Source organism: Bacillus rossius, chromosome 7 (genome assembly GCF_032445375.1).
Source record: "Bacillus rossius redtenbacheri isolate Brsri chromosome 7, Brsri_v3, whole genome shotgun sequence".
Taxonomy (NCBI): domain Eukaryota; kingdom Metazoa; phylum Arthropoda; class Insecta; order Phasmatodea; family Bacillidae; genus Bacillus; species Bacillus rossius.
The window spans coordinates 54,021,471-54,047,697 of NC_086335.1; the positions used below are offsets into that span (position 1 = coordinate 54,021,471).

General features: G+C 34.8%; 2 protein-coding genes across 3 annotated transcripts in view; one reads left to right on the forward strand and one right to left on the reverse strand.

Annotated features, from left to right (window-relative positions):
* LOC134534039 (cytosolic Fe-S cluster assembly factor nubp1) lies at positions 1-25,116 on the reverse strand. Its single transcript, XM_063371996.1, has 9 exons — positions 25,051-25,116; positions 23,385-23,489; positions 19,104-19,240; positions 9,377-9,445; positions 8,457-8,489; positions 6,673-6,763; positions 3,226-3,491; positions 1,658-1,844; positions 1-783 (listed from the first exon to the last, which is right to left on the reverse strand). The coding sequence occupies exons 1-9, from the start codon at positions 25,079-25,081 to the stop codon at positions 734-736; spliced, it is 969 nt and encodes a 322-aa protein (XP_063228066.1). The 5' UTR covers positions 25,082-25,116; the 3' UTR covers positions 1-733.
* Positions 12,068-26,227, forward strand: part of LOC134534038 (tektin-3-like) — a 27,410-nt gene continuing 13,250 nt past the window's right edge. Inside the window, exons 1-2 of one of the 2 annotated variants that reach the window (XM_063371995.1) lie at positions 12,068-12,165; positions 26,030-26,184. In XM_063371995.1, the coding sequence (XP_063228065.1) occupies positions 26,069-26,184 (116 nt within the window). In that variant the 5' untranslated portion in view covers positions 12,068-12,165; positions 26,030-26,068. Of the gene's footprint in view, positions 12,166-25,657; positions 25,841-26,029; positions 26,185-26,227 lie in introns of those variants that run through there. The other variant, XM_063371994.1, reaches the window with a different exon arrangement.

Sequence of the window (26,227 nt, forward strand, 5' to 3'; positions counted from 1 at the left end):
TTTCTTGTGTGTTGATAATTCTTTGTTAGGGCTAAGAAAAGTGATCTTAAGTTTTTTCATAGTTTGAAAAGGCTTTTTTAAGGGGGGAATTTTTCATACCTTATTTACAAATACCAGAACTAGTTGTCTTAACAAAAAAAAAATTTTTAGGAACATATTTATACATTTTTTTAATGTATCTTTGAAAATACACATTTTCAAAACAATTAATTCTGTAACAAAATGGTTAAACAAGGATACATCAGTTCTGTAGATACGCTATGTATTTGATCTAGGAAGACTTAAAACAACTTAAGCAGCAAACAGTATCATTCTACAAAGACTATTATTGTTTTTAAAAAAAGTCTAGAAAAAAATTATTTTGGAATCCTTCGTTTTTAATTAACACAGAAAATAGTTAATATTATGAATGTATTATAAGTATACTAGTATGTACATGCATGTAGTACTGTACACTACATTACAAAACCAATGATTTTTTTCTAAATAATGAAACATGCTAATATTTAAAAGAAACTACAAAGAATATCAAGAGAAAAAGTATAAAAATAGCTTCCAATTTTATAATTCACCTTAATCACAATGGCCATCAGTCCATGACTAATTACATGATCACAAAATATAATGTGAAGATTGGTGTAGCGAGTAGGCTATTGTGTAGCATATTTCCATTTCACAATCGCTCCTGATAATGCGAGTTCTTTCAAAGCCACAGTAACTACATAGTATGCTGCTAGCAGCCATTTGACTGGACTGGTTTATTCTCACAAGCATCCACCAAACCTGAAACAAAAAGTTAAAGGTACACATAACACTTTATGCTCGGCGGTTATGCACAGAGGTTTGTGATAGGGCATCCAATATGAAAGTGGTCTCTGGTACAATTAAGTATGACTTGGAGCTCATAAACTAAGTCATGCCAGAAGTTAACTAAGCCACTGGCACATACCACAGGAACATGACTTCTCAGAAATTATGTCTACAAAAGACCAGGTTGGGAAACATTGGTTCACACCACTTGCACTTACAAAAACCGCTCTAGAAGAGCTCTCTCAAAAACCTAGTAAATTTTCTATGATTGTTAACAACTAGAACAACTACCTAGTTCACCGTTTTACCTACACGCTTGTTTACTTTCTTGTGTGTTGATAATTTTTGGTTTAGGGCTACGAAAAGTGATGTTACGTGAGTTCACTGCTTGAAAAGATTTCGTAATGGGAGAATTTTTCACACATTAATTACTAGTTGTCTTGACGTTAGGAAAAAAATCAAGAAAGACGTCGTTTCTGCAATGCATTACAAAACTCTCATTTCTATATTTGTCCCTCATACTTGTGTTTATCAGGTTCCACTGTAATTACAATTTTTCTTCTTTCACACATCAGTAGTAAATAACATATTTGGAACCAATTTACCAGTTTTTGTTCTAGGCTAGACTTTAATAATTCTTTGTTTATTTCACTCCAATATAAAATATTAAATTTTAATTACAAATTTATAAATAACAAAATTCAAAATAGTTCAAAATTCAATTTTTTATCCCAAATAAAAATGGGACATTGATCCCATATATTGCTATCAACATCGCTGTAACATCTAACGATTAATCATCACATCACCGCAACAAGACTGCTCCAAGACGCACGTGAGCACAAACCTTGGAGGATGTTCTTCAGCGCAGCAGCGACCGGGGAGTCGGGGTGATCTGCCACCATGCTCTTCCCCTCGTCGCAACTTCGAGCCAGGCGAGGGTCGAGGGGGCACTGCCCCAGGAACGGCACCCCGAGATCCTCGCACATCTTCCGCGCTCCGCCCGTATTAGCCGGGAAGATGGCAGACTGCGTCTGGAAGAAACGGCACGCAGGTACACATCATTACTTACGTACCTTGGGCAAAACTACAAGAAAACCGGCTTATGATGTTCTCACGCAAGTAATGTTTACGAACCTCATAAGTAAACAACTACACTTTCTATCATGGAAATATTATTTTATTTCATAAGTTAACATGTTCAGAGAACTTTAACTAACTATGTAAACACTGCCACTAAGTATATTGCAAGTAGCAAATTAACTTGAAAGACAATTTCATGATTTGTAAAATCAGACATATCTCAACCTTTGAAATGTATTCTCTGTAAAAAAAAAATTAGCATTCAATAAAAAAAAGTGTACAAGACACTAATGGATGTCCATACTGATCCCTGAACATGAAGAGGATCTTTAAATGGAATAATTTATTTGAAAGTGCCATGTTTGTTCCATTTGCGCTTCTATGATGACACCAAGCAACAGAGTGTGGCTAGGCCTTGTGGCAGTGAAGACATCAATCCCACATCACCCACACTATTCTGAAGCCTCTTAACACTACCAGAGATTAAATAAAATTTCAAACTTCTATTAATTTTAAAACACATAATCACAAATATGTAACATATTTTAGCTATCAAGTAACTTGCCGAAAATACAGATGGAAGCAGCAGCAGCATTGACCACAGCACTGTTAGTGAGCTTACATAGAACTAAAACTAGTCTAAAATTTCACTTCCAAAGCACGTGGCGGCCACACACCCATGAATTTTTTTTTTCCTTCGGGCTGTCCAAACAAATCGCTAATATAATCAATCCCCCTGACAATTCCCTAACTTTCCACAATGAAAATTACTAATTTCCATGACTATTTTTTTTTTTAACTTTCCTACTTGGCAAAATTTCTGAAAGAGATAACGACAATCCACCCTCCAACATTGCGGTAGCTGGCCATCTCCCGATATGGTCCGAGTGTACACAAGTAGAAAGATTCTGAGGAGAAAAATGTCATCAGTTGATGAAATGTAAGCATACGCTAAATACTGGCATAATTATTAACACATAGTTAAGTCTCCTCTCAAATCATAAAAAAATATGCTTGTACGAGAGAAACAATCAAGCCCCAATGGATAACTTACTCTGCTAAAAAAATCTTTCGGCCATTTTGCCACAGGAGTATAAAAAACAGCATGTAGAACGTGATGTTTTACATTAGGCGTACGTGAACTAACTGAAGACCTGGCCGGCAGATCAGTCATCTCCCATACGCATCAGTTCCACCTGACAGTCCCGATGATCTGCCGGGCCGGTAGCCCCTTCCACGTTAAGTTCTGATCGGAAGGGCCGAACTTGCCGCTCCGACGGCCTCTCGGCCGACAAGAGATGTTGAGCGCAAGTCAAAAGAAGCGTGCGTTACCTTGCACTTGGGGCAGACGAAGGAGCTCATGTTCTCGACCACGCCCAGGACGCGGACGCCGACCTTGCGGCAGAAGTCGATCTCTTTGCGGACGTCCAGGAGCGCCACCTCCTGGGGCGTGGTGACGACGACCGCGCCCGTCAGCCCCGCCCCCTGCAGGTACTGGGCCGCCGACAGGTGTTCGTCGGATGTGCCGGGGGGCGTGTCCACGAGCAGGTAGTCCAGGTCGCCCCAGTCCACGTCGCTCAGGAACTGCCGGATCATTCCTGCCCAAACGTGTCCAAACTCAGCTCCTGTCTGCGCTGGACTGCCACTTTCTCTTGGAAACAAACCGAAAATAGGATAATTTTTAACATTTTAAAAATTTGTTTTAAAAAAATCAACAAAATTTCCAGTAAATGCAATAAAACGTAGTAACTTCTAGGTGATGTTACAACTGGGTTTGTTTGAAAAATTAAAATTAATACTACTTCTTAAGAAAATTCAAATTTTCTCTAAACATTTATTTATTTAGTGTAAATTTTTCTCCTGCAAAACATTTTCTTAAAATGGACTTTTTTTTTAGTGCATTAATAGATTAGATTTCAAATAGCTCAGATGGTTGCTGCTAACCTCCCGTCTCTCGGGTCCATGGTCCACTCGAGTGTCCCGTTGAGCCAAGGTTGAGATGGTGCTGGACATTCGTCACTGATGATCAGGAGGAGGTATTTCTCAGAGTATTTGTGTCTACACCTATGTCTTTATTCCACCACTCCTCTAGTACCCTTCCTCCCCTCCCTTCATCTCCAACCAACAAACCTCACCCATTCTTCTGACTGGCAAAAAGTGACGCATGTCTTCCACTCTGACAATGGCTACCTCTCCTATAGAGACAAGATATTGGTTTTATATTAATTTTTAATAAATTAAAATGTTAAAACATGTTATAGTGTATTTGTTTATAATTTTATATGTTCTGTTTACAGATGGTGTGTTATCAAAAAATATTACAGTAAAATGTTTCTTAAGACTTATTTTAAAAAAAAAAAATACAAAGGTAATGTAGTTCTGATAGACTTGCACAGCATTTTTGCAATAAAATTAATATAATAGTATGTCTAGAACCAATTTTCTCAAAACAAAAAAAAAATCATTCAAAATATACAAGTGTGTCTGAAAATGTTCCAACATGAGAATGTAAAACAAAAGAGATAGTACACAATCACATAAGAGCAAAAATTATGTCCGATCCACTTGGTACATGCATTTTGGTGAAAAAGTAAATTCTAAAAATAACATTCACTAAATTTATAACATTCCATTTTTGTTACTTGAGTTCAGACTTGTCTAAACATTTGCTTAATTTCACAAATAACTTGTGTTTAAGTGCTATGTAGAGTTTAAACTTGCATTTCAGTCTTATTTTGTTTTATTGCAATTCACCACAAAATATAGTTCCTACCAATAAAACTTAATGAAAAGGAAAATTAATTGCTTATATCTTGAATCATTAAGTGAGTTAACTCAATTTAAAAAAAAAATCACAAAACTCTATCACCTACTAGTGAATACCTAAATTTCATGTTCAAACACAGAGGATCTAATCACTCAGAACCAAACATTTTCCTGCCAATCAAAAAACTTATTATATACTTGCATAACACAATTCTTTCCTTGCTTCACTTGCTCAAACTCGAAAATTAAATTCTGCATTTTTTTATTTTCTCCCACGAGACAGTAAGATGATGTAACTCTAAGGGTATGGACGTGAAAACGTACATTCGCTCATTACAGTGATAGTCAGTCAGACTTTGTTGTGTGACAAAATACCATCAGATTTGAATCACTAATAACTTCGAAACTAATAATGTGCATGCAATGGTTGAGCCCAGGACAGATAGATCATGTCTGTACATGTTTGTCGCACAGTGTTTGTTTTGCCTGTGACATCATCATACCAGTGTAGGCACATCCAATGATTTTAACAAATTAGCTTTGTGTAAATTTGTAAATTTATAAATTGGTGTAGCATGGAAACACATTTAGCTCATTGATTCGGGTGTCATTGTTAAGAACTTGCGGGGCACTTCTAGGACCCAAAGTGAGACGATAAAAATATTCACCAGAATATAAGTGAAAATCAGTATTAAAATTAAAATTATACAATAATTAAAGATGTCTCATGTGACTCGTAAATATGCTTGGAATAATAGAAAACGCAAGTCAGAAGAAAGCTCACATCATAAGGAATCCAAAAACCTTAAAAAGTCCAGTGCTGAGTGAATTTTTCACGAAAAATCTATGGCACAGACCCAAACTTTGCCTTCCTCTTTTTTCCTTTAGTTATACATCTTGTTAACAAGATCATTATATACATATGCATACATCACAATACAAAAAAAAATATGGAAAGGAATCGGCAATGACCCGTGGTAAGGAAGCATCCTAGCATTTACTTGGAAAGGTTTCAAGAATCATGAAAAACAAAACCAAGAGACCAACTGTTGATTAAAGAAAAGGTAGATCTAAATTCATCTAAAATGCATGCCAACAGCATTGTCTCTTGATTCACCAGAATAATTATGATGCAAATAACAATGATTTTTTTCAAAACATACTATTTATTTGTTTACAATATACATTTTTTAATCGGATGCAGTTCATAGTTTAGAATTTAAAAAAAAAACTTAAAGACAGAATAAATACAAAAATATAACCTAATGAAATGGGTCACATGCAGATTCGGTTACATGTTTTGACAGTTTTTATCACAAATGAGACATCGATGGTGGAACCAAAAATAATTTGTTTCTGTACACCCTCTCGCATGATAACTCTGTGGGACAGATCGGTGAAACGAAGATGGGCGATAAAATGGGAGTTCCCAAAAAAAAAGATCCCTGTCACACTACAAAAATTATAATCCTGTTCACAGTCCTAATGATTATCTACATAGCTGAACACAGTTATAAACATATAAACTACATTTATTTTAAAAATTTATACATTCTTTGAATGATTCTTGCAATGGGAAGATTGATTTTAATCATTAATTTTGATATACGCCATCAATTGCTTGCACTGTGTGTCACAGAGAAAACCAGAAGAATGGAAAAATAAAGACGAATACACACACACAGAAAACAAGCCAATATCAGCCTGTCACGTGGTAAATGTAGAGACAGCATAGAGAATTCTGTACAGGAATCATTCTGAACAACATCACAGCACAAACACAGTGGGCCGACAATGACGAACGAGACTGTCTCGTTTTTTCTGCTTGTTTTGTGATTTTGTGTAGTCATCTTACTTTGTCCGTTCTTCTGGTTTTATCTATGTCATACAGTGCGAGCTAGCAATGCCGTATGTCCAAAATAATGATTTAAATTTAAAAAAAATTATGGGCTTAGTTTAAGATTATTTTAAAATTTAATTTGTGACATTAATAAATCAACATTCAAAAATCACCATTTTTCTTCGGGCCCCTCCAAATTATGGCATCGTCAGGACTCCCGAGAAGAAAACCAACTGACATCACCGACAGATTGTCTTCCACGTACTAAAAGGAGAACACACAAGCTCAGCAAAGACACCCTAATGCATTACACTTGCCTACCAAATACAAAGATAGTGCAGTGTATAAGCAGCAGAACCTTCAATGAAACAACATATTTACCTGAATATAATGCTATGATTTTTGCCAAAACGGTGGAGACTAAAAGTGGGGGTCACATTACAATAGCACACTTGTATCTTACCATTGGGAATGGCTTTAGCTGAAAAACTGCAGGTTCTGCCTCTTAAATGTGTCACTTAAGCCACTTTAGACCGCTGTTAATTACCACCTGCTGAACCTTCACTTAGTTGAAAAACTACACACTCTGCCCGTAAACTGCATTACTTATGCCATTTGGAAGTAAATTAAAAAATCAGGCTTCCGAAGGCAAGCAACTGCGGTATGCTCAGCTCGCACACTGAATATGCAATGGAATTTTTTTCTTTCAAACGTAACTTTGTAGTTGCAATATTTGCACATTTGTGTAACGGTATCAGATGAAATGTTATTTACACAGCCTGTATTAAAACCGCAAGAAGGCAGTTAAAAAAAAAATAGTTTGGTCACTGTAGCATAAAAGATGTCGCTCGGGAAGCAAACATATAAACAGTGGTAAAAAATGTGGGGGATAGAAGAGAGTGGCCGCCTTCAGAGCAGTAAGAAAAGAGAGGAGAGGAAAGAATGATCCTGTGACAGCTCCATTAACACACTACCCGTCCCCCCCTTGCTCTATGCATTTTTCGCTTTTCAAGGAAATTCTGAAATTCCAAAGTGTTACCCTGTGTCATTCGTCACACCCAAGACGACAACATTTCAAAGGCAGTAAGGGGGGGGGGGGGGGGGGGGGGGGGGAGAGTCAAAAAGGCATTAAGTAATGCAATTTACGTGCAAAGTGCGTAGTTTTGAAACCAAGCTGTTCCAGCCCTCGGCCTGGCATGTGACGATACGGCGATGGTTCTTGGTGTTGGGGCGAAGAGGTACAAAACACCAGCACAGTGGGTTGTGTGGAAATTTGTCAATAAAATTAATACGGTTAGAGATACAAAAAATTTAGCGTAAAACTTTTTTTTTTGTTCCAAAATAAATTTCAAGCAAATTTATTCTATGCATATTTTCCTCTACAATGCACCGTTTTCATGATATGTTTGATAGAAAAAACATGAAAACGTAACATTCATTCATTTGTGTAGAAATTCATGAAATAGACAGAAAAAATTATGAATTCACGTTTTAACTGCCAAACATCACAATATGAGTTATTTTTCGAGTTAATCACGATAGCGATTTTTTCAGGTCCCTACCTTTTAATACATACAAATTTACCCTTTTAATAAGTTTTCCTTGCTAATAAGTCAACATTTTTAAGTACCTTGAGAATTTTCTTCTTGCTGATTACCTTTTGAATAATAAACTAATAAGGCTGCCAGTCACTGCCATAACAAACTATGTTCACCATAATAATGGAAGAAATAAAAAGTGAAGGAAATTTTAATAATGCTGACTAAACGTTAACAACAAATTTTAATTCAAATATTGCAGTACCTTAGATTAAAATTAACATTATAACAAATAAAATTATCCTCAGTTTGTTGTTATGCTAACAAATTTCTTCCTTGATTAGATAGAATATACTATGTACAGTTTAAGTTTGACTGTCCTTCGAGGGTTGCACTGAAAAGTGCAAGATATAACTTACCACCGGTGACCATCCAGATCCACTTTGATGAACCTAAAAAATACCAAAAGCACAAGAAATTGTTAAACTTCACTACCTATCAATAAGCAATAATGTTAAAAAAAAAATGTAAATAACATGACATACACTAAGTAGCAACACAACCATTTCAGCCTTGCATAAAGGACCTAAACATTACAATTGTAATGTTTAGAAACTACCTATTATACTGACTGATATTATTATTTACTGTTGCCAAAACAGTACTTTATACAAACTGTGGAATAAGCATCAATACTTATCACATTAATTAATAAAAAAAAACTGAAACACTCTGGAAAAAAAACCATACAGTGGTGTTTCCCAACCTACAGGACACGACCAGACATTAAAACATAATTAAGCTGCAAAAAAAACGTAATATTTTCTTGTTTCTTTCAAACACTGGGCAACCAGTTGTTTTTGATACCAAGCAAATTAGTATTTTAATAAATCATGTTTCTTCATTAAACTATTTTATCATCTGTGTTTTTTTATATATTTACTTTATTTAGTAGGCCTTAAAAATTTTATTGATGTGCCATATTAGGATATCAAGGTTGGTAATCACTGCTCTGAAGCACCCTTATTGTCTGCAACCCTACCTCACCAGGATTTATATCTGAAAAATTCTCAAGTAGCTATCTCAGCAGTGGGGGGCTAGTAATAAGTACTGAGCCAAACTGGGTCTGATCTTTAAAATTACTGTGTGATTTACTAACATTTAATTCCTGTGAAAATTAACATGCACCAAACTACTGCAAATTAAGCATTGTGCTAAACTGGTATTATGTGTGTCTGCTACAAAACAAAACAAAAAAAGACATCTTCATTCGTACACCAATAAGTTATACCAAAAACTTACGAAATAAAGTAAATGACTAATTCTTAAGTTTGCGTACCTGTTCACCAAGGACGCCCATAACTCTTGGTATAGAAGGACCACATATGTCAATGTCCAAGACTGCTACCTGTAAAGAATCATTCACAATTAAGTCTGAGCACAGATTATTACATAAATCAGTTTTGTTGCTCTCATGATATACCGAATGAAATTTTTCACTTGCCAGAAAAAATATAAAATATGATATTTAATTATTACACTTTGACATATACAAAAACCATATTTAAGACCATAAAAAATTGCTTAGAACAGAAATGAAATTTATAAGCAATATTAATCAGACTCTTGTTCCAAATTCAGTTCAGCTCTTCTTTCACTTAAGTTATGTTATAATACTTTATAAATTTTTGAGGCTCCAGTTGATGTGAATTTAGTTTTCAATTGTTAGCCTAAACTGTTTTCCTATTAAAATAAGTTAAAGATTCTGCTCCTAAGATGTAACTGTAAATCAGGAGCAACTGAGATATAACCAAACGTGTGATATCTGATACTCAAAAAGTCAATCAACAGAAAAAGGTTAAAAGTAACATGTTAAGACTTGGAACAGTGAATAAATATATCAAAAAATACATTTAACTTCTAATGATGCACTCACAAAGTTCTTACCATCTCTAAATAATATAAAACAAAGTCGCTATCCACGTATTAAAGATAATAGAGAAATATTGATGTTTTGTAATCATCACGTCGTAAAAAGACGCTTTTAGGGTGCTTACATGGCTTATGCTGACATACATGACTACTAAAACAAATGAATGTATTACAGAATTGTAGGTCTTAAAAAGGAATAGAGTGGAGCATTGTGTCCTTTTAACATAGACAGCTGTATATAGCAATTTTGTGTGTAACTTCTAAACAAAATCTGTTTATTTTGTCTCATGAGAAAAACATTTTCAACATTCTTTACAAAGAAATTCTTTAGTTATGGGCAGTACGTGTTAGAAGGTGTATAATTTTTAACAATACCGGACACTTACGAGAACTTGATACTTATAAGTAATTACTAATTAAATCTAAATTATGGCACATTAGTAGTTCGCATACGTGCGAAGTTTGGGCGGGTCACTAGTTGTAAAATAATAAGAGAATCTTAGAAATTATAGCTAAGCGAACCACATACACAAATAACTACACATAAAATAGCATACAAATTACAAAAACCTTACACCTAAAAAAGCTTTATAAACACAAATTTGTATTTTTTGTAAGGGAAAACTGCATTATCTGAAGTTGATGTGATGGCATCGGAGCTATTTGACTCACATAATCGAAAAAGTGTGCACAGGTAAAGACAAATGGCCAAACAAATACATACATATACATAACCAAAAGTTCCAATATTTTTCCCTCACAAACCAAAAAATAAATATTTTATAGCCCACTGCATCCACTAGTATTTAAATTTTGTGAATTTAACTATAAAAATGGACGAGGGAGAAAATAACTAGAGCAACCAGGGCAGCCCACAGGGGATACATGGCATGAACTGAGCCATTGAAAAAAATCTTTGGGGAGAGGGCAGAGGGAATTTAAAACACTTGGAAGGGCAAAGAAAAAGAAATAAACATAAAAAAAAAAATTATTAGGTAACATTAATTGCATTCTAAGTACAATTTTTCACTTCATATTTTATTGTTATATTTGCCTTAAATTGATAAACTAATTTTCAAAAATTTTTTGAATTAGGACCCCCGGATCAATTGGTTGGCCACTATCAAATTCAAAGTCCAAGGTAATTTTTTTTTTCTTTAGCCGGAAGGGGGGGGGGGGGAGTTGCAACATCATCATTGGGGGAGAGGTTAAGCATACCTGAAAACAACCTTAAATAACCCACATGGTGTGTACTTTCCACCACAATAATCACTAAACAATCTGTCCCCAGTTTAAACACGGAACATTAACTAATTTCTAGGAGTAAAAAAAAAAAAAAATAAGGCAGAGATCACAAACTAGAGGATTTTGTAAGGCTGTCCGTTGGCAACTGTCAATGAGATCACTGTAGTTGAAGTCATTTTTTAAAATGATTGAGTTTTTGAACCCTGATGATTTCACAGGTATACATTTTTATTGAAGCCAATACCTGTCAATTTCAAACAATTCCCCTAACTGCATATTTATTATTCCTCAATGGAGGTCAAATTTTTATCACTAGATGGGAGTAATTTTTAATGAATAATAAAAAAATCTAATTCACCAAGTTATGTCTATTCACATCAAATAAGGATAAACTAAAAGCTGAAACACTTATGTATTAAATAAATTTTTCATTGTAATGTATCATTTTGTGAATTGTAATGAGTAAATTACACCTGAAACCCACAAATGGAGGTGCTTTATAATGAGTTCCACTGTCATTTCAGCCTAAATAATTAAGACGACTTCTTTTCTCTTAAAATATTTTTTTTTTTTAATTTTCCCTTCACATTGTGAACTTCTACTGCGTGTTTCCAAAAGTTTTCGAATCTAACACAGGCCCGCACTTCTGGTCACCGGCACGGGTCGGCACGGATCGGCACGGCCATCGGAGGAGCAACAGGTGACGGCGCACGCGAGACGGTAATCCCGCGTGACACGGGGGTGAAACTAGGCCTCTGTGCCAGGAGTAGACCGCTTCCACCCCCTCCCACAACCCCCTTATTGATCGCAGTCACGCACGTCTCGCCCGCGGGGCCTGAGTTCCGGCACTTCTGCTCAGCCCGCAGTCGCTCCGGACGCACTGGGGGACTCCTCGTCCGGTCGCCAGAGTTCTGGGGAGAAGCCTCACTGCTGCCAACAACGGCTAGCTGGGTGAGTTGGCTCCACTGTGCGTGGCCTCCACTCTAGCTAGTCACCTGTCAGCTTCACTTTGCTGCACGGTTCACAGTCAGACATCACTCACTCACAACAATGTTTTTTTTTAGTTTTTTTTTTTTTTTTAGCAGTTTTAATCAAACATGATACAGACCACAGCCAAAAATTTTGAACAGCTGATGTTTGTTTCAAAGTGCAGTAAAATTCTTTTGAGAAGTTTCTCAACGTACTTCAAAATTTATACTTCTCAACGGGGAAAACTTACTATGCATAAGAAAAAAAATTTTAGGTGGGATTTATTTTAAGAGGGTTTTACTATGCATCTGAAGTCAATATGTGTAAAATATATTCCTGCTAAGCGGTATTCAAAAAATACTTTTCTTTGAATTTTCATAACTTTCAAAAAAATGCTATGATCAGATATCTTTTTTTGTGACAAAGACCCCTGCTTATGTACAAAGCACAGCTTCAAATGTCTCCAAGTCATAAACAATGAATAAATAAATTTTCTCAGTTTTTTTTTAACTCACTGACTTCAAATTTTCAGCATGTTTCACATCTATGCATACAATGTACCAGAAATATCAAAAATCATGTCAATTTGAGTACAGCACCAGTACATATTCGTAGCTAGTTTGGTTTCATGTTTTTTTTTAAATCTAAAATAGTATTCATATTTCAAGAGCACATCAGAATAAAAATTTTTAATAATTACACTAAAGCAACCACTGAAAACTAATGTAGGTCAAAGCACTGCCTAAAATTGACTTATTATGTCCCAACCAGAAATTTTATACTTATAGAAAATACAGAAACATTTTTTTATGTGTATTTCAGTGATTGAAATGGAATAGTAAAATTTTTTTTTTTCAAAACATTATTGTTTGAACAGATGCAGTAGAACCCCTTACGGAAATCCACCCACTTTAGACCATAAATGTTATGTTACTGCTAACACAGCTTATATGTATGTACATTGTTTATTTTCCTCTTTGTACACATTCCTGCATTTATAACTTTTTCTCCTAATCCTGTATTAAATGTAATTCAGGAATTTCACTCTTTATCTAGGAACAAATAAATAAATAAAAAAGTGGTATACCATATAATTAATTATTATTTGAATATTACATCACATAAAAAGTAATTATTAATTCTGCATGTATAATAAATGTTTCAAAGTGTCCAAGAGAGTTCAATATATCAACTGCAGCACCTGCAAATGATTAAAAAGCCACACTGGTAATTGAAATAAATTCTCAAATCCAGTTGACTCACAAACTTTGTATCATGATGTACGTATAGCTGGGAAAAAAAAAAATCTCTGTGACCAGACACAAAGAGAAAAGCGATGCCCAAAGACAAGAAGTGTGTCAACAGAGCAAGTGAGTTGCATTCCACACGTTTTCATCAGTCAACTGTCAGCTGTCTGCCGCTACCCAAACAAGTTTGCTGGCGGAGGAAGGACAAGATGGGGGGAGGGGGGGGGGAGGGACCATGGAAACAAGGAGAGTGCACAGATCAATACATTCGGAGGCAGTTACCACCAGATACTGCAGGGCAACGAACCTTCAGGCACGTGGCTGGCACCAGCCCAAAAATAACAGTGGATCAATAACAGTTGACAAGGGTGGGGAACGTCTCCGACAGTGCCACTTGGAGACAGCAATGCCCAAACATGCATACTTGCAAGTAAAACATAACATAATACATCACAAAACACTGCCCCATAAAAAAAAATCCTTTTCAGAACAGCCGACAGGGGTAGGTAGATTTCGAAGTACCTATTTCTCCTGGAAATGTTTTGGAAACTTCGATAAACTCCTGGAACATTTTAAGAACTTACGTCATCTATATTATGTTCAAAGTTCTAAAATGATTGATTACATATTTTCTCATATTCAATGCAGCGAAAATATTTTGAATGTTTTTAACTCAATGATTTCTGCATTAAATAACTTAGACCAAATTTCACATTATGCCTACTAAGGTAGATACAGTATACATATATTTTTTTCCCCTTCAAATATTATTTTTCATCACTTGTTCTAATATGTGGTTGTATAAAAATTTTCTTTGAACCAAGGTTAAGCTAATACTAAGATGTTTTTACATAAATTCAAACAATATTGTTACTAAAGAAATTTTTAATTTTTTTTTTATTTAACCCCCTGCTTATAGTTCATTTCATCAAAAATTGTTTCAGTGAAAGTTCTAATATAATATTTAGGATTTTTACAATAAAATGTTAGTAAATGATTTGTTAGTAATTACTTTTTTGTCTTTCAAGCCTTGTTATTTCCACCTCTTGCAGTAATGGTAATGTTTTGTTTGTCAAAAGTATAATAGACAATATTTAAAAAGTTAAACAAAAATAAGAATGTATTCGAAAGTGTACATGGTAGGGAAGTTTTATTTATTTTCTTATTTAAACCCCAGGTTAATTCAGCCCCTTGCAGTTATAGTCTGTACTATCAAAAATATTTTCAGCAGAGTTTTAGATAAAAATTATAAGATTTACAAACAATTGAATGGATTTGATGGTATGCCTACTGAAGGAGTTATTTTCGTTTTGTATTTTAAACCCTCTTCAAACACCCTTGGTTTTATCAAAAATTGTTTCAGAAAAAAGTTTTAATAATATTTATAAGATTTACAAACAATTTGAACGTATTTGATAGTGTGCCTACTAAGAGAGTTACGTACAAATTTGTTCAGTTCCATCCCTCTATTTTTTCAACCCCTCGCAGCAAAGATTCAGCTTATCAAAAATTGTTTCAAATAAAAGTTGTAGATAAAAGTTACAAGATTAATAACCAATTTGGAATGATTCGATGGTGTGCCTACAAAGGGAGTTATGAATGTTTGTCCTCAAACCCTTGTTTTTTCCACCCCTTGCAGTTATGGTTGGTTGTATTAAAAATGTATTTACACAAAAGTTTTTGGTATTACTCCTACGAGTTATAATAAGTTAAATCGGATGTGATATTCGTCACATTATGAGAGTTATGGTGATTTTTTTTTCTTGAAAAAACCTTCCCCATTTCCACCTCTTTGGTCGAATGTTGTTCATTAACGACTCAACCTAGATTTTCCACTTCTTTCTATATTTTTGTATCTCTTTGGAAGTGATGTGAAAAATTACAGCAGTTGTGTCTACAAAAATGTGATTTATATATATATAAATTTTTTGAGTTAATTGCTTTGATATGTATGGATCATGACACAAAAAACTACATAAAAATTTTCTGCACGTCGCACCAAGGTATAGTCGCCGCACGATAAGTTCATACTTTTAGGAAGCCCTGCTTCAAGCTGGGATCTATTTTCAAGGTGACTATGTATCCTTCCGCCAAATATCAACAATAACATTGCCATGTGGAAAACCATGTGACTACCACATGGCAATGTTTTGGTTGGGTAACTGTCAAATAGGGATGTAATTAATGGATAATAAAATTACACTGCAATTTTTATAATTGGTTAAATGTCAGTAGAAAATGTCATAACACCATGTTTAATAATTCAAATATTAAATATAAAAAAATCTAAGCAAATTTTTATAGTTTAGAGTTTAAACCCAGCGTGGTGCTGTGTCTTCACATAATATCTATAAAAATTGATGTTAAGTTTTACAAAAGAAATTTTGCTGCTTCGAGATTACTATATCACAAAGTGCTATGGTTGAAAGCATGAAAATTATGTCAGTATCATTTATGAAGAATTTAACTTTAAGAAATTATTCAGTATGAGGTAGCTATGTAAACTGTTAGTTTCCTAAAGCCGTGAGTGCCAGGCACATCACTGCCATTACATCGAGAGGTCATTTGTGAATAGAAAATAACAGGTTAGGGTAAATATGTAGTTGGGCGGTATTTGCGAAAAAAAATGTTAAAAATCCGAAAATACCTTTATTGTATGCTCTTCAACTTCCTCTTTTCATTAAAAGCGGCGGAGGTAAGAAATTCCAAATACTTTAGAAGATATCGAATTTTTAAATTTCATCACAATACCAGTGCATTAATGTGGCGATTATAATTGTTTCTTGTTTACGTACGAGTATCTACTTTTTTTTATTGGATAATGATGTCACGTGATTGTTCGTGATAGGCCAGAATTCAAACGAACCAATACGTGATTATTTAGTTCATTTATTGTTTAAAACGTTGTTTAATTACCGCCTCCAACTTAGGTGAGTTTTTAACGTTTCTAATTTTAAAGTCTTATTTGTTATTTTGATATTGTTGCGCAAGTAATAAGTAACAAAAAAAAAATACGTGAGTTATTACTGTGCATCCTTTGTTACGAGTTGTTATGTAAGGTCAGTTACATTATAAATAATTTAAAACTAAAGAATAATTAAAATTAATTCACATTATTTTTAATGTCGGCTTAGTTTGAAAGTATTAATAATGTAACTGACCTGACCTAATCAACCATTTTATTAATTACGCATTGACGATTCGCGTATTCACGAACACACAGCAAAATAACAAAAATGGCGTCGCTCGAATGGTTCCACAGGTCTTGTATTGCAAAATTAAAAAATTCTATATCTCCTAAAGTATTTGGAATTTCTTATCTCCGCCGCTTTTAATGAAAAGAGGACGTTGAAGAGCATAAAATAAAAGTATTTTCGGATTTTTAACATTTTTTTTCGCAAATACCGCCCAACTACATATTTACCCAAGTTAGTAACACTTTTCTGGCACTACGAACCGAGTCAAGTATCGGTTAAAGGTTATGGTTAACCAACATGTGTTTTGTAATTAGAGGCATTATTTTCTATCAAGCAGAATAAATTTTAAATTCAAATTCTAAGTTATACATTAAACATTTCTGTAAGTGTGTATTTTTATGTGTATGTGGTTTGTCTCATATAAAAACTATATCACTTAAGTATGTACAATGCAGAAAAGAAATTGTTGCCATAAAAAACTTAACTTAAGAATCTGTAATAAAATAAATATATTAAATAAATCGAAACTGAGCAATAAATTATCACTACCATCAATATTATGTTATATCCTGTAATGAAACTAATGTTTAAGAATCACATATAAACACAGCAGAGAAATTACATATCACTAAACACGTTATCCAGAACACCTGTAATTAAAAAGCATACATTAGCACATTTACCCTGAGCATATATTCAAATGCTGTATTTTTTTATGGTTACAGGTGTTAACAAAAAGTCATGACAACAACCTACGTAGAGTTGAATTTCTACTTAAGTTTTTTAAAATGCATTCTAATTATTGACAATTATGTTTCCTAACCTAATCAAAATTTACCAAACCTAATTTCATGTAAACAAACCTCATTTGGGTTGGGTTAGGTTACATTATGTTGGTTGAGGATAGGTTATGTTAGGTTAGTATCTGTGTACATGCCCTTACATTTAATATGTTTTGCTTGTGGGACATTACTTAATATATAAACGAAAATATAAGAACGTGTCTGTTTGTAATATGCCCGACATTCGAAACAAGAAAGCTGCGAGGAAGGTACTTTTACACTATTTTACAAACACACCCCAACCTAACGGAACGTTTTCACGCACATACTTTCATAACGTGTTAATTAGTCACTCACTTTTTCACGGTCGTGACGCCCAGATCTAGAAGAAATGCTGTCATTTCTGCGACATCACCCTGTTCCAGTTGACCTGTATTTATTAACATCGTAACTCTTCGTGCCACGTCGATAATATCGTGCTGTCTCCTTCTTTACATTCATTTTAATAACCTAACAAACCGTAATAACTAACACAAAGTTACACTGTAAAAGCAATAGTTCACTACAAGCAACAATTAAGACAACCCTTTAAAATTAGAAAATTAATTAGTACACAAATACACTGGATGTTTTCGGAAAATCAGAAGTCGTTTTGAGCAAACAAAAAAAAGCGTTCAACATGGCTCGGGCCGACACACAGTTACGTAGGTGATTCATCCGCAACAGCTTGCAACGTCATCTGTAAACAAAATAACTTAACTTTCGTATATATTAAACAATATTACTCCAGGATCTGGAAGTAAACATATGTGAAACATTTTCAGCAATATTTATCGTTATTTCAGCTGTTCAAAATTACATACTAAGGAACTATTTCTTCAAGTGTGTAGCCAACATACCGATAAATATCGTTGCCACGCGTGTTTAAAAACTTACATATAAAATTAACAAATACAAATTATTTCAGTATTCATAGACACGTACGGAAACGTAATAGCTTGATAAATTATGTCGTCCTATTATGTTTATTTATTTGTCAAACAAATTGCACAATAGTAAACCAAATATTCTTAGTTCCATTTTTCAACAGTTCTTCCCAAAAGTACGAACTTACCGTGCGGCGACTATAACCGCTACAATAGGTTGTATTTCTTTGAAATCTACCGAAAAACAGCACTATGTAAATTCAGGGTGTCTGCAAATACCTGGGCAACTAATGTCGGATCAACAGAATTTTTTTTTTTTTTTTTTCCACATTTTTGTGTCATATTTTCAATACAAATTATTATTAGGGTCACTACTCACTAGTACTAAATATTAATGGTATTCGAACCACTAAAAAAAAACTTCTGCAAAGAACATTTTAAGACAAAGAAGGCTAAGGTAGAGTAATTTTCCACATACCCTATTTTGAATGTTTTTAACTCAATGAATTCTGCATTAAATAACTTAGAACAAATTTCATATTATGCCTACTAAGGTAGATACAGTAAACATTTTTTTTTTTTTCCTTCAAACATTATTTTTCATCCCTTGCTCTAATATGTGGTTGTATAAAAATTTTCTTTGAACCAAGGTTAAGATGTTTTTACATAAATTCCTTGCAAACCGCCGGGGACGAGTAAAGAAAAAATAAAACCAAAAAAGAGAACAAGAGAGCCTGTGCGGCGATGAAGCAGGTCGGGAAACCTTACATTCCTGTTGGGGTCCTCGGCGGCCAGGCCGCGCGCCAGGAGAGAAGTGAAGGTGCTCTTCCCCACGCCGCCCTTCCCGGAGAGCACCAGCACTTTGTGCTTCACAGGGGTGAGGCGAGCCTTCACCAGCGCAATGCCTGTACCCCCCAAAAAAAAAATAATTATATATTACTTGCTTTGTAAAGATGAACCAGGATTTTGTGCATTCATTCGTGTGTGCATGTGCATGTGTGTGTGTACATACATATATACAGGGGTGCAACAACTAAAATTCCAAAGGGGGGGGGGGGGGGGGGGGGGGGCAATATACCTTTTTATAAAGAATCATCGATCCCCCTATTGAAGCGGGGGGTCCTGGGGTCCTCCCCCGGGGAAATTTGTATTTCAAGGTGGAAAATGGTGCTATTTAAGCAGTTTTATTATCTAAAAATTGATTACACAGCACTTTCTTTGCCCCCGTTTGCCCCCACTTCAAGGTTTCAGAAGGAAGGGGGGGGGGGGGGGGGGCAAAATACCCTAGTCCCCCCCCCCCCTTGTTGTTGCACCCCTGCATAGGCTATATATATATATATATATATATATATATATATAATATATATATATATATTATATATATATATAAACACATATATATGTGTATTTTACACCTATTATATTTGCATACATAATTTTATCTGTAGGTTTAAATAAATTTTTTTTCAAGTGCATTTATATAAGTGAGGTTATGTTCCCATATGTATAATTTATTTGCATTATAAATTACTACATTATTTATTATTAAAAAATCAAAATTAATTTTTAAGAAAAAAACATTCTGCTGATTCATTGATTTTCATTACTAATCAAAATTCATCTCAATTATTTTACTACATTAAATACATGTGTTTATGTTAATATTCAATACTAAGTATTTACTTAAAAAAAATTTTATTTGATTGAATTCATACTTTACCAACCATATTTATAACATCACTGCAGTCCTTTTATTTTAATTCTATTAATTTTTGCATGCAAAATTAAAGTTAGTTTTATTTTTATTCATGCCAAGTAAGTATAACTTCTAATGTGCGTGCATAAGTAAACGCACCAAATTTTTTTACGACCCTGCTGGGAGTCAGAACCGGGACCTCTGTATCACTATTGAGAAGTCCTGACTTACGGGGCTGGATGGGCAATTTTTAATTTTTCTGAGATTAATTATTATATTAGTGTAACTATGTGATAGCTTGGTACTCAATTGATAAAACAGGCCTTCACAAAATGTCCAGTTTTTTCTTCAGGTGAATAAATTATTTTTTTCAAGTTATTTAATAAATACTTATTACTGCTTTTACTTAAGAGGAATTTGTCCCCACCATCTAGATTTTATCCTATTTTGACATGATTTTTTTTTGTTACCTATTTATCCAAATTACTGGCCAGACATACCTACCTGTTTTACAATGTTAGATGCCTGGCACTAAACGTGGGAAAAACTGATTATTTTAAGTTATATTCATCTGCCATGGATGTTAACATCAAAAAAAATCCAAAGACATTTAACATGGTTCTTTAAGGGGGATTAGTGCTCGCCATCTTGCAATTTCACGTGTTTTGATCTCTCCCTTGCAATAAAGCTGCTGTACTAAATTTTATGTTTTGACATGGCATAGGTCTTAGTTTTGGCTACTCGTTGACTTGTGAACTGGTATAATTATTATGATAGCTATAGTCGCCCGTTGTTGAAATAAAACGTTACTTAGTAGAAATAATATGATATTTCCTTACAGCTCTTATAGACAAGATCCTGTTCATAAATTTATATTTGCAACAAGGTATATAAGGTCAGGGATATATGATTTATGCCTTTTTCGACATGTCAAAAATTGGGATAAATAGATCAAAATTGACTTATAATAAAAACATGTAAAAATCTAAGATGACAGGGCAGGGGCGTAGCCCGGGGGGGGGGGGGGGGGGGTTAGGGGTTCAACCCCCCCCCCCCCCCCCAGCCCCAAATCTTTAATTAAGGTAAGTGCCCCGGTACTCGTCACTGCTCCAATGGTCGTCACTAGCAACTTCAAATGTAAATAATAGTGAAGTAGCTCAATATATCGCCAACTTAAATATTGACAAAAATTTGGTCGACGTTCTAGCTGAAATTACCACAATAGTTTTCGGAACAAACACTATTTTCAATCAAAAAAAGTCAGTGCATCAAAAGTTCGTAGAGCAGTGAAGATAAATAGGGGAATTCCTATACTAAAACACTAAGGACGTTAGTGCACATTTTTACTTCTAATTCTGTAATTTTTCATGTTTATTCGTGATGTTTTGTGCTGAATGTGTTAGTTAAATGTTCTTGAAGAGGTGAAAGTGTTTATTTAAAAAAATTCGTTTTCTTTGTATGATTTAGTTAGGGTGACGAAAACTGGATCAATAAAAACCTTGTATTGCTAGTGTTCGTCATACCTGACGAGCACTGGTACATTTAATATTTTATTTAAAGTTGTGCTAAGTTACACCCTAAAGTTCTTAAATAATATTGGTTCTTTGTTGTTAATAGACAAAGTACGTTATTACGATCAGATCCAGTAGTCGTCACCTATGACGACTTCCGATGCATGTGTATGACGACTTCTGGGTCGGAAATTACTTTACTTTATTGATTGCAAAAATTGTGTAGGCATTGTTGTTTACATTAATTTAGGTGTCATTCGATATATATTTTGACATTAATAAGTAAACTAAACATTGTAATGTGTCTCGTTCTTTAATTACAGGGCAAAATGCCAAAACGGAAAATACTGTTGTATGAAGAGTCAGCCATGGAAGCTGCTCTTAAAGATGTAGCGAATGGTATGAGTATAAAATGAGCAGCGGAAAAAAATAGTGTGCCAAGGAACACATTGTCCGATAAACACAAAGGCAAATCGCCCTTGGGTAGGAAGATGGGCGGGCCCTGATTCATTTTTATATTTTACTTGTGATACCGCATAACATGCTATGTTATGTTGCAGCAACGAATTGAGTCGTATTGCGTACGCGTACAGTATGACGTCGCGTAAATAATAATAAATAGAATATAAACAATTAACAATATTTGATAATTAAACAGTTTTTGTTAACCAAGAAACAATTAAATCTCATTAGAGCGGCTTTATTATATCTCTTTTAAGATAAGAACAAAAAAAAACGTGAAAATACGCGATAGTGAAAAACAAAAACATACATATTTCTAATTTGTAAAAAAATACTTTGTTACGTTGTTTCTGTTCCAATCTCAAACTTTGTCTACACACATAATACCTTTAATAAACAGTAAAAAAACTTAGACGAGGAATTTCCAAATTATACTTTATTAATAAACAAACATCGTTCTTTGTATCGTAAATTCATTGAATATGCGCGCGCATGCGTAAAATATACGAGAAATGCGAGTAATAAAATGCAGCCGTGTGTAACGTTTCGTTACTCGTTACTAGACGGCACACCCGTAACTCAGTAACGAATACATTCGGTTTGCTACAGCTCTATGTGCTGTCCCTCTTTGTTCCGTGAGTGCTGTAAGTAAATTCAAAATTTAATGAGGATTATTCATTATATTACTGAACGATCTTTATGAAATGCCATTTTGATGTTTAAAATATAGTACCAAATAAAATTTGAAGCCCAAATAGTACAATACTATCATTCTGGATCCATGAATTAAAACTAATGCAGCCGAAATCGCACATGACGACTACTGGCACAAACATGTGACGAACACTGGCAAACACGAAAATTTGCATGACGACTACTGGCTCGAAATCACACTTTTTTCAAAATTATAAATCTACAAAAATAATTTGTGTTTATCGAAGAGTGTTGGATAGCATTGTAGAGTAAATTTTGAGGTTAAAAACAAACATGTAGGGGCAGTAATACACCTACAAGGTTATGTACACAATTTTTTTTTTATAAAACTCTTCTTCGCATGACGACTACTGGTACATCTACCTTAATTTCTTATTCATCACTCAAACAAATTTCATATTAAAATTAATAAAATTTAACCCATTACAATATTTAAATTTAAGAACCGAAAACTGCTAAAATAGCACTATTTTACACCTTAAAATCCAAATTTCCCAGGGGGGGGGGGGGGCATGCTTCTTAACACCCCCCATACACAAATCCTGGCTACGCCACTGTGACAGGGACTAAAAGCCATACAACAAAAAATAATTATGCACTGCAAGCGGTGGCTGTTATTTAAAAAAAAAACCCTGAGGACCAGTGCGCCAGCAGCTGTGACCCCACCTGGGTCGGGAGCCCTCGCTGCACCGGACGAGCATATCTGCTGGTTCGGGCAGCCCTGGCACGCAGACACCTTGCCGGCATCCTCGCTCTCCGTCCCGGGGCAATCTGCCGGCACAACCGCGGAGCGCAGGCGCTCGTATCAGGGCAGATGCCCAAGATGGACGCGTTCGACACAACACGGCACGCAGCCAGGGGGGGGTGGGTCCGACCATTTATGAAGATGAGTAAAGGGCTAAAATATAGGTATATAGTTAACACAGTTTGTAAAGGAACATTTTTATCAGCCCACTTCATAAATGACTCGAGGAGACAGGGTAAGTTAGCTTCGAAGCTCAGCTTCAAATCTAAAAATGTACCGTAATTATTGTACCTGACATTACAAAGTTTCAGCCTGGTGCACGTTAGGTACGATAATTATAGTACGGTTTTATATTCAAAGCTAACTTACCCTAAGTGAAAAACATTACAGAATAAAATAACGGTTTCAAGAGGTAAACAAAAAATAAGGAACATTTATTTGCATTACTTTTGCTTTACACAATAATAATAAACATTATTGAACAACCACAAATTTTACAAGTTAACTCAATATTGAAAACTTAGCTGCGTACACATTTACAAAACATGAAATAATAAACAAAAACAATCAAAAAGAGTTTTTTTTTTTTGATGCTCTGTGTTTATTGAAGACTTTAGGAGGCGTCCAATTATTATGCAAGGCGATTTAGGCTATTTTTCAACCTCCTCCCCCTTTGGTGAGATGTCGGGAGATTTGGCTAGACCCAATAAACCCCCCCCCCCCCTTCCCAAACAAACGTGAGATTTTTCAAAATGTGTATTTGTAGTGTAAATATGTTAATCTGTGCTTGATTGCATTGGATTTATTTAAAATAAAAAACATAATTTGCTTGATTATTTTTATTTAAGACTAGTATTAAAGACACACATAGTCTAGAATCACAGTGAGAAAATCAAACAATAAAATACTTAAATATGAACTACAAAAATTTTTAAAAGAATATTCTTTCTAATTCAGTCCACGGGGACGTGTGTGTGGTCTCAAGAGTAGCTTTGTGGCGTTCGCATAACCGCAATATAATATTATGGTGTAGGATTTAGGAATACTTTAGTGGAGGAACATGTTTTACTTAATTTAACACAGTGTTTCCTCGCAATGTTACACTGTTTCTTGTAGAAAAAAAAAATTACGTGATATTTTCCGACACCTCCTCGATTGGGTGATATTCGACTCGTAACCTCCCCCCCCCCCCCCTCTTACGGGCCTCACGTAATTAATGGACGCGACGCCCCTTCAGAAATCAGTACAGTCGGACAGTGATTCGAACATCGGACAACGCAATTGTAGACAAGGCTGTTTTCCATGCGACAATGTGACGTCATTCACATTAGGATAAGGACACGGACAACCCACAGGGTCAGACTATTGTTAGACGGGCCCTTTTCCACGCACATCTCGGGCTTGCGTGGGCCTACGATCTAGGTTATGTCATGCTAAGAAAGACACATCGCTAATTATAATCACATGTTCATACTTTAGGGCGAAATAAGACTTGCAAATGCTATTTTTTTTTCATTTAGGCATTTACAATCTTCTGTCAAAACCAAAACCAGAACAAAACTCTTATCTCTGGTTAAAACTACTCACGCTCAGGAACGTCAGAAGACGCATCCGCCATGTTTATTTACAATTATAAACAACTGCACATCGAATCATCATGGCTACCGCGTGATCGTAGTGAAAAGGCGCGAGTGTTTAAATATAAAGTAACAATTAAAAACCAATGCAGATATATTCACTGACGTGCAACGCTGTTTCCCTCTTGACATTTGAGACCTCCGTGTAGCATCGCCACCCAATGCATTTGTCTGTAATAGGATAAAGGGACACGGACTAAAGTATATTTTTTTAAGGGTTTAACTGTATATTTGTAAGTTCATAAGGGTATTTTCAAGTTTATAAATGCGTTTGTATTATGAAGGGCAGTAGTATTATATAAAGAGAGCGTACTGCCAAGGTAGGTGCTGGCATCATTCACTCTGCATAGATATTAATTTTTCATCTCTATGATTTAGTCAAATTTGTAATGTGGATTGTGTAAAACCTTTATATTTTTAACATTATGTCTAATAATTAATATTCCACCTATCTTCTGTGATTAAATAATATTTAGAGTTAAAATTTCCTGCATAATTTTTTTTATCCCATACTTCCTATTTTCTTTTTTTTTTCTTTTTTTTGTTGTGTGAAGCAGACAATTTATAACAGAAGGTTGGTATAAACAAGTTAATTGCTTTGTTGTCCTTTTATGGCAATACTATCACAATTTTTACCTAATAACTATCTTTCAGGCTTTTCTATAGAAAACAAATATAATTTATTCAGTAAAATTTAATTCTTTTAACCTAGAACAATGTCTGCGAAAGTCATGTACTCAGTAAGTAAAGAAGAATAGGTACATTAGTAACATAGAATTATATAAGGCATGACCCACTGTTGGATATTTTGTGCATTAAAGTTGGTGCAGAAATTATAAGAGAAGAGTGTGAAGTCAAATATAATACTCTTAGAATAGCAAATGCATTGATGTTTATTGCCATTTTTTTTTTCCTTTGTGATGGTTTAGCAACTACAGCCATGGAGCACGGTGGGTGCTCCTCCGTTGATGGAGCAGGTGTCTGGCCCACCGGTTCCCAGCCGCGTTGGCAACTGCTACCAGACACCCAAGGCACACCCTTGGAGACCCACCATGGGCTACGAAAATGTGGAACTGATCCCGTTGTGAGTTTTCTGTTAGATAAAAGCTTTTAAAATTCTACGTGTA